The sequence below is a fragment of the Camelina sativa genome, chromosome 19, assembly GCF_000633955.1.
Source record: "Camelina sativa cultivar DH55 chromosome 19, Cs, whole genome shotgun sequence".
Taxonomy (NCBI): domain Eukaryota; kingdom Viridiplantae; phylum Streptophyta; class Magnoliopsida; order Brassicales; family Brassicaceae; genus Camelina; species Camelina sativa.
Genome location: NC_025703.1, coordinates 23,043,894 through 23,054,040, shown reverse-complemented (window position 1 = coordinate 23,054,040; position 10,147 = coordinate 23,043,894). Strand labels below are relative to the sequence as shown.

Sequence of the window (10,147 nt, the reverse complement as noted above, 5' to 3'; positions counted from 1 at the left end):
TTTTTTTTTTTTTTTTTTTTGAGATGTATTGAAATGATCAGAGAAGAAGGAAGAGGAGGAGAAGAAAGTGTCGGTGAGGAGAGAGTGATTAGAGAGATAGAGTGAAGCCAAAAAAAAAGGGGGCAGTGAGCAAAAAGAAGACACAGGGGGACCAATTTTTGTTTTTTTTTTGTTTTTCTTTCCAATTTACGTCCTTTTTTTTTACTTTTTAATTTTTAGATTTTTTTTTAATATATAAAAGGCTATCTTCAAGAAAAGAAAGGTGAATAAATGAGGTTTTTTTGTGTTGTTTGTTGGTTTTATATGAATTATAAATGAGTTGGTTAGGATAAAGTGGCAAATATAGCGGGAAAAAGCATGAAATTAGGAGTTTTTTAAAGGGCCAAGTCCCCTCAAGTGAATATGTGTGTGTGGTCTCACCAGCTATTTCGGGGTTTAGAGCGTAACCAAGACGACCATAAAGCCTTGAAAGCTGCCTCCATTACTTATGGCACGGAAACGGCTTAGATAAAAAGGAGAAAGATTAACAAAAAAATTAGAGAAACTATTTTTTTTCTTGGCGTAAGTATATTTTTCACTTTAAATAAATAAAGTAGAGAGGTATATATTAGCTATCAATGTCTACATTGTATATAATAAGTTAGAATGATTCCCGAAAAGAATGCGACATAAGATTCACGTTTTGACCACATATTGTGTTATTATGTATGTCAACTACCAATAATTCATTCGACAATTGTTCTGAATATATATATATATATATATAATATAATAAAAAATAATTCATTAGATATTCCTTAGCCAAGCAAAATATTCTTTCCAGTCTTAGCCACTGCAAAAATCTAATAATTCAGGGGTAGAACACTCTATTCCCTCAACTCATGCATCGTTCATGCATTTTGGACCAAGATGTTTTAGTCCAGGAAACATTGGATCTTCAAGTTCATGAGTGATCTTAATTTCCTAGTAGATAAATCATGGACTGTTCCTGTCACAATGATCTTAACTTGAAGAAAAAACAGATCTGTTTGTTCTCAGTGTCTCACTATGACAAATTGGGACATCTGATGGACAAACGCTATGTCTTTTGTGGATATTCTCTCGTCACGAAGTGTTCAAACTTGAAAATTAAAGAACATTTCTAGCCATATAAAATAGTTAAAATTTGATAACTAAGTTTTCAGATCTATATATAGCCTATAGCCATAGGTAGTACAAAGCAAACAGTAAAAACATTTTTGTCCAGTTTTCTTGTTCATATATATGCCTTTTAAGATGTAGCATGTAACACATAAATTTAAATAAGTTCATTATTATGTAACCTATTAATCATATACGTATATAATGAATACACTGTCTTCTAGGCATATAGTATTAATTGCATAGTCGAATATAGCATGTGGTAAGTTTAAGAAAGTATAGTTTGTGGTGTTTCTTTTAGGTGCAGTTTAACTTACGAACATGTGGCTATCATTGTGTAATGTGAATCTATGGCTATGAGTCTATGACACTGGTGTAAGCAAAATTAGTTATGGTAGTTTGGTGGTGGGTATAATCAAATTATGTTGGACGCACCAACTACACGATCAATGAATACATAATTTACTCGTTAATCGCATATTTCAAAGATGTGTTTTCTGGTTTACAATCTCTTTGGTTTACTAGTTAATAGCAGATTTAATTTAACATTCTCTTCCATAATAAAATAAGACGTTGAAATGGATTTTCTACTCTTAAGGTAAAATAAGGTATTTCAACAAAGAAAATGTTCTGAATGGTTTCTAACTTTCTATTGCTAATGTATTTGATTTAGTTAGAACATTCCACATTTTTGTTGATCTCTATAGAGACACTATGTCTCGGGACGCCTAATTCCTCCCTAGTGGAGAGCAGCTTCCTCTCCCACATCTCAAAAGGAGAGAGTGTGGCCATCTCACATGTAAGAACATTTCCAATAGTAATTCTAAAAGGTTCAAAATCAACTTTTCTAAACTCAAATATACTAAAATTAAATCAAAATATCCAATAAAAAGATAGAGTTGGTTATGTAGAGGTTTTGGAACCAACTCTAAGGTTTTGGAACCAAAATTTTAGTTTTATATTTTTTCAATTATAAAAATAAATAGAATCCCCAAATTTGGAACCACGGTTAGAGATGGTCTAATTGATCCAATAAAGACCCCATAAAGTATAAAAATGAATCAGTTGTGACTTAAACACGATTTCCTAATCTTTGCTACTAGATGATGTCCCATATTGTGTATGAGATTAAAGTCATTATTAGGTTTTAAATAAATTATAATCTCTATTTCATAAAGAGTATCATTTTAAAGTTTTTTTTTAATATTTTTTCTTTCACAAACAGTGTTATTTTGTGCTTTTAATGATGGTTTTAAGACTAAACCTATTTTCCTTCTTGTTCTTTCAGCTTATTAATTAGAAAGAAAAAGTTTTAATGTATTTATAGAGAGTATTGTAGAAATTTGTACGGGACATATTATCAACATTTTACATATAGTTGGCATGTACAAAATTTTAAATTTAATGGGGGGGTCAAAATCATATATATATTTTTTTTCAACCAAACATTAAATTAGAAAATAACTCCACGGTTGGTAGCCCAAACCGGTGGATAAGTGCTTACAAAGGAAATTGCAGAAACAAGAGATCTTGACGAACATGCAAGAAAATCCGCCTTTAGATTCGAAGAACGTGGAATCCTAGACAAGGAGAAGGATGGAAAAGCTGCTCTCAGCATGTGGAAACCGTCTAAGATGTTTGAGAACGCAGGCCAATCTTCAGGCGCTTGAAACATCACTACTAATTCAGCACAGTCCGTTGCGAAGCACTGGCATGCCACTCCGTTTGCAAGGATACACTGCATGGGTCAAAATCATATTTTTCCCAACTATTTCACCAAAATTTAACAAAAAATACTGTAAAAATTATTAATTTTCAATTTTAAAGGGGGGTCATTTGACACCCTAATCTTCATATAGGTCCCCAAGTGGAAACATGTCAAAATAACACTCTATATGAAACATATGAAGTAATATTTTTATTTATAATTAAAATAGAAATAAAATTTAATAGAATAAATATGGATATTCTTTTTGCTTGTTTAGAAGATATTTCTGAATTTAAATTACATATGTTGTTTACTTTAAATATTTTTAAATGTCTATTTGTATTATTAATAATTTAGTAGTTTAGAAAAATAAATATTTTTTAGTTACAAAAGATTGAGGAACAAGCTCTTTGGTAAAATATTTAACAGAAAATAAAAACAATTTGTTGTTAAAATTTAAAAGAATGGAAAATGAGCATTTGAAAATTTTTATGGAATCACACCATAAAAGGTTAGTAGATTTGTTTCTTCAGTTTTTTTGCCTTTGATATTTCCATTAATTTCTAATCAAATCATATTTTTATCAAAAAAAATCTCAGTAGTGAATAACACTAGCATTTAGTATAATTCTAAAACCAATTACTTGAATGAATCTAAATTCTTTTAAATTGAATAACACTAGAATTCTAAATCCTTCCAAATTCTATAAATATTCATTGTATCCTGCGTTCAACAACCCCCAATACTGTATAATTGAAATGATACTTCTAAAGTAAATGATATATATACCATCGAATAATGGGTGGGTTTGAATTGAGAAGTAGTTAAAACAAAGAATGAGATTTGATCAAACTACCGAGAAGCCAAGCCTAAGCCACCAGCTTGAATTCCTATAGATTAATAAATCTAGGCATGTTTCTCAGTTAAACAAACAAGAAACAGAAATCACCAATAATTAATATTCCACTTCTTTTGTTATTATTACAAAACAAGACCAAACCAAAGGACGACGGAAACAAGAGTTGTGTGTTTTAAAACAAGGCATACTTTTGGGTCCAGCTTCGTGCCATGGCTTCATATCTGGTCTTGTCAGTTTTGTATATGTGAGCTATCTCTGGTACCAGAGGATCGTCAGGGTTTGGGTCTGTAAGAAGAGAGCATACCGAGAGAAGCACCTACAAGACCAAAATGTTTAACAGTTTGTATATTAGGCCATAGCTTCACACGTATATATACCAAATTAAAACAAAACTGATGGAGAAAATTAAATAAACATATATATATATATATATATATATATATATATCACGTATATATACCAAATTAAAACAAAACTGATGGAGAAAATTAAATAAACATATATATATATATATATATATATATATATCAAGAAGCTCTGCAGCTCCTATATAAATATAATTTCAAACCTTAGAGATGGTAAGGGCAGGGCTCCATTGGTCTTTGAGAATGTCCAAACATATGTTTCCATTACTGTTGATGTTTGGGTGAAACACTTTGGTTCTGAAGACAACCTGCAAAATATCAACCAAACACCACGACCAAAAGAAAAAGAAAGAAACAATAGTAAGAGAGATCAGTACTTTATATAAACCGTTTGGGAAACAATCATATCATGTTGAATTTGGACTTTTTGGGCGATTAATTTTATTTAAAAGGAGACTAAAAAACGTTTCCGTGTTGTAGAAGTAATTTACCTTGGGAGGTTTGAAAGGATAATCCGGAGGGAAGTGGATATTGACAAGGAAAACACCGCCGGAGTACGGACTTTCGTTCGGACCCATTATGGTAGCTTGCCAGTGGAACATATCTTCTCCCGTTGGACCTAAAAAAACCCCAAACCAAGGAGAAAGAAAAGATCAAACAAAAATCTTTAGAAGAAACAAGACGTAGTACTGATCTAGCAAAACACATGGCTTATTGTATTAACAAGAAACTGTGAGCCTCTACCTGCACTGCATGATACAGGAGGGTCTCTTTGCAACTCCTTAAGTTCTTTCAATATCCTTCTCGTTGCCATCGGGTTGCAGAATGGTTGGTTCAAGGGAAAATAGCGTTTAGAGAGAAAATGAGGGATATTGGAAAAAAAAAATTATGTGTAGAGAATAAGTAGTGAGAGGTGTGTTTTTAAAGCGTGAACCGTAAGCAAAGATTGTTGATTCTCTTGCAAACAAGATTGCTTGCACTCAGATTTATTTCATTTATCATTGTTTATAAAAGATGTGCCATTTTAAAGTTTCCTTTTTAGCCGCCCACTTTGCCCATAAAGGTAATGAAGAAATATCCATTCTTTTGTTCTGATTCTGAAAGGAGACCTGCCTTGAAGTGGATGGTCTTACATGCTAGCTGCAATATACCATATATATTGAACGGTCTTTAATGGGACTTGGTAAAGTTCTTGTTCTTCATAAAGAATCTAAGAATCAGAATATCTTAACATAACAATCGTTATTAATTATATCCTTTGTTCTTAGTCTTCTTGTCCACGTTCATTGGACTAACAAAAGTAAATGGTCAAGTTTTACAGCAAGTCTGATTCAAATTAAACTGACCAACTTGGAAATAAAAATATGTTTCAGAGCTCACCAAACCGAAAAATAACAAAGACTTAACAATCCAACCTTTCAGAGCATTAAGAATATGAAGACTGAGACTATATAAACCAGGAACGGTAGAACTTACGGAATGTTTTCTTCAATTACAGTGAAAAATAACAGAGAACAATTATCATCCAGAAGAAAAAATGTTGAAAATTAGAGCCAAAATACTCAGCTTTATAAAGACAGAACCAAGAGAAACAACAAAACCATGTTCTTAAGACCAAACAAAATGAAGGATAGATGTATAAAGCTCATAAAGGGGCGCGGCTTAGCAGAGAAACCTGGTCCGGAACAACTCTTTGAAATATGGACTACCAAACATTGATGCCCATTGCTTCGACACGCAACGAAACCTGGCGACTGACTTTGAAGGTAATCTCGACAATATCTCCGGGATGAGATCAGTAATCGATGATATGGTAAATGATAAACTCATGATTTTTTTTTTTTTTTTTTGGTTTTGTGAACTCATGATTTGCCGATCCAACAAAGAAAGAGAGATGCTAAAAACTTAGACCTAGAGAGAAACCTAGCAGGGTATATTATGACGTACGGCGTAGCCAAACCTAGCTACCATTATGTTTCGTGAATATATATATATACTAGTAGTCACTCCGTGCTAGGCACTGATTTAGTTTACATTGTTTTTGGATATTTTTTTGTAATATTTTTTTTGATCATCAGCATTTTTTTTTTATTATCTCAAAATCACCATATCTTATTAAGCCGGTTCAAATAGGATAGCCTCATGAGCTAACCATTCCGGAACCTGCAAACTTACATAGGAAAAGAAAGATCCTTGTGCTCGAGCCGTTTTGCAAGACGGTCGACACGGACATTGTTCAATCTAGGTATAAATCCAATAGAAAACCTTCTTTGATAAGACTGAAAAGAATCTAATTCTGAAGCAAACGCTGGCCAATCTTTTAACTCATCTATGACACTTAAAATCTCTTGACAATCTGTCTCAAAATGAACCATATCATATCCCATAGAGAGAGCACTTTCCATGGCCCAACATAAAGCCTCTAGTTTTGCATGAAGAGGTGATAACAAACAGGGCCAGGGCATTGCTCTTAGGCCCCAGATAGGATGCTCGAAGCCAGACAAAAAAAGCCAATACATATAGTTGTGTCGTTCTTTTTGTAATTTTGGCTATTGTTAGTTAAGACAATATTAATTAAATAAAAATATTATGTGAGATTTGAGATATGAGGGTTAGTAAAATGTGTATCTTTCTATTTATAAGAAAATTGTAGTTAAGAGCATATGAGAAATTTATTATTTAATTGGATAAATGCACTAACTTTTATATCAATTAGATAAATGTAATTTATACTTTCTCCGGGTTTTTTACTTGTAATTTAAGGTTTTCTCACACAAATTAAAAAAACTATTAAATTATCTTACTCTTTATTAATATATTTTATAAATATTTCAGTGGTCAAAACATTAAAACAGCAGGGAGAAAACTGGAATATTCACCAAACATTTTCATTGAATACCTAAAACGACAACTAAATTAAAACATAGGGAGTATTTCATTGTTATAGGAGTCACATAAACTTTGTGAGAGTTATAGAATATAATATATTTTCTTATATATGGAATATTTCTAAATACTATTATTAACCATTCATTGCATTACTGTAAATATTATGAAAGTTACAAAAATGAGAGTTAATTAGTACAACATATGGGATTGATTAGACATAATAGAAAAGTTAATAAAAATACATTTATTGTCTATTGTTTTAAATATATATTCAAAAGTTATATATTTTAAATATAGATCTATGGACGGGCATCTTAGCTAATCAAATCATGAATTTAAATATATATTCACTTCTCTCTTTAAACAGAAATATATACAGTTATCTCTTTATCAAAAAAATATATTCAATTCTCATTTAGTTACTTAGATATTATATATAAAACATACTTTAGTTTAATATTTTAAAATGATTGCATAAATCATCAAAAGATGAACAATACTAAAGTAATTTACATTTTTGGAAAAAATATTCAAGATGATTATGTTCATAATTTATTCTGAAATTCCTAATATTGAAAACTTATAAATTTTATGTAATTCAAAAATAGCATGACGTTTGAAAGACTAAGTGTGAATCGAACAAAGTAATTATAGAATTAGAACAAAACCATCTCACAATCTTACGTGATTTTCCAGAAAGTAAGCTCAAAATTTTAATTTTATGTAAACATTTTTTTGAAAATTTAAACTAAATTACTTAAATAATACATACCCACCATCTTACTTAAATTTGATTCTGTTTGTGCCCGTGAAAATTATATAAGATTCAAACACAAAATTAAACACAAGAATTCAAACCTATAAATTTAATTTAATACTGGTATAGTTCCGAGATGAAATCAACCACAGACTGATATAAGGTGGCTTTAGAATCTTGGGGGCTGCATATGTTTCTGGTTAAAGAAGGGAGAAAGGAAATGTAGATGCTTTTCTTTTTGGTTTTATGGGCTTGTAGTTAATTAGGTCTAAACTATAGTTAATTAGATCCAAACAAAAAATACAGGTGTCAAAAATATAGTAAGCCAAATGTCATCTCTTTAGCAAAAATTGAGAAAAACCTTCTCATATTATATAAGATACTAGGTTTTACCCCGTAGTACACCACAGGTCTATTATTTTGTTGATATGATACTGTAATAGTTTAGTGGTGCTTGTAATCGATGGTGAATTGCATCTATATATATACTGTTAATAGTTGTATATATATTTTGTATTAACTCTTGATTCGCAAGTTGAGAATATACATTTTGTGATTTGGTTAGTTATGATTTAGGAATGAATGATATGGCATATTCTTATTTTGATTCTCAATTGATATTATTGGATTAATAGTGTACATTTAAACCTAATAAGAACTTAGCAAATATGTAATCGTTTATTAAACGCAAACTAGATACTTCCTAAGATGTATTCATCTTGAATTAGTTGCTATATTATAGGGATGTGATTACAGAATTTGTGTTATCAATTCTTTTTGTCAAACTCAACCCTAAAAATTCGGCATGTAAATTAGATCTTTTCTAAGATACAATGGGCATTAATTGACATTAATTGGATGTAAATAAGTACGCTATGGATTAAAAACCAACCCAAAATATTCGATAATCTTAAGGAGGATCCGGATAATTGAATCGGTTATAATTTTAGTTAAAAATCTGACTCGAAGTTGGCAAAAAGCCAAAAAGTGATGGCACCCTATTGTACTTTAAAAATGTATTTCGAGCTATATATGTGGATGTACTTGTTTGGTTATAAATATCCTAAGAAAATTTTTAAAATATATATTCGTTTATAAAAATTCAAATCACATCATATGCTGAAAAAAATCTAAAATTTTATTAACTTTATGTATTAAATAGTAATTAAAATAATTAAATATAAGATTAAATAAAAGTGCAAGGAGAATTATATTTTAATCTAACATATTTATTTAAATTAGATAGATAGTTTTTAGAAAATTAATATTATCAAATAAGTAAATGATTGTGTTTGGTTGTAAGGATTGTAAAGAATTTAGTTGAAACTTGTTTGGATACGAACATGTGTATGTAGTTTTTATTTCATTCGGACTAATAATTTTGTTTTTGACTATTTTGATCTGGCAGCGTGATTGAGAAGATGGGAGAAACAAAGTTTATCCAATGGGTTTTCAAACGTATTGTCGATGATACATCTTCTGATTTGTGAAGCAGGTTCACGAGTGAAGAAGGACTTGCTAATGATTCTAGAAGATGGAGATGTTTAACTTTTCTGGTCGGTTAGTTAGTTGCCATAGTGCAAAATGAATGTACATTACTCTGTATTGCAATCAGACATGTACTGAACTGATAGTTCAGAATCCCCAAAGTTATTTTTCAACTTCCTATTTTTGTTGGGTCTTGCAGCTTCTTAGAGGCCAAAAAATAAAGATATTAATCAATTAGAGCTTAATCATATTAATTGTGTAGGTTAGTACAATATTCGATATCATTTTTTTTGTGGTAAAGTATTTAAATTTTAATATAATTATTTTTGTACCGGAGAATAACACATATATATAATTATTGAGTATTTGAAAATTTAATTGAGTATTTTCGTGGTAGAGTATTAAAGTTTTGATATAATTATTTTTGTTGTGGAGCCTAAAGAACACATTATAAAGATAGTGCTATTTGAAAATTTGAGTATCATTATTATTTTTATCATAGAGTATTAAAATTTTAATATAATTATTTTTATAGTTGAGAATAACATAATCTACATATAATAAAAATCTGAATAAATGCCACCAAAAATTGTGTCTTTTCAATTTTCAATCGTACCTTTTGGATAAATATTAGTATGATTAAACAAATTATGTTGATAAAAATACTTCTTGTCCACGTTCATTGGACTAACAAAAGTAAATGGTCAAGCTTTATAGCAAGTCTGATCAAATTAAACTGACCAACTTGGAAATAAAAATATGTTGCAGAGTTCACGAAACCGAAAAATAACAAAGACTTAACAATCCAACCTTTCAAAGCATTAAGAACATGAAGACTGAGACTAAATAAACCAGGAACGGTAGAACTTACGGAATGTTTTCTTCAGTTACAGTGAAAAATCAGTGAACATTATTACAAGTGCCTTTAAGTATTTGAAAAT

At 30.2% G+C, this 10,147-nt stretch overlaps 1 protein-coding gene across 2 annotated transcripts; it reads right to left on the bottom strand.

Moving 5' to 3' along the window:
* LOC104766977 (ubiquitin-conjugating enzyme E2 29) lies at positions 2,570-5,049 on the bottom strand. 2 transcript variants are annotated; one of them, XM_010490951.2, is made up of 5 exons: positions 4,817-5,049; positions 4,564-4,691; positions 4,276-4,380; positions 3,896-4,023; positions 2,570-2,908 (listed from the first exon to the last, which is right to left on the bottom strand). In XM_010490951.2, the coding sequence occupies exons 1-5, from the start codon at positions 4,884-4,886 to the stop codon at positions 2,821-2,823; spliced, it is 519 nt and encodes a 172-aa protein (XP_010489253.1). In that variant the 5' UTR covers positions 4,887-5,049; the 3' UTR covers positions 2,570-2,820. The 2 variants fall into 2 exon arrangements, with proteins under 2 accessions (XP_010489253.1, XP_010489255.1); XM_010490953.2 differs by having other exon boundaries at positions 2,573-2,878.

Excerpts from the sequence above, each read along its gene's own strand:
- LOC104766977 (XM_010490951.2), bottom strand. The coding sequence starts at position 4,886 with ATGGCAACGAGAAGGATATTGAAAGAACTTAAGGAGTTGCAAAGAGAC. Across the intron at positions 4,692-4,816 it reads TCCTGTATCATGCAGTGCAG|GTCCAACGGGAGAAGATATG; the intron begins GTAGAGGCTCAC and ends GGGTTTTTTTAG. Across the intron at positions 2,909-3,895 it reads GCACGAAGCTGGACCCAAAA|TTGGGAAAAATATGATTTTG; the intron begins GTATGCCTTGTT and ends TTGGTGAAATAG.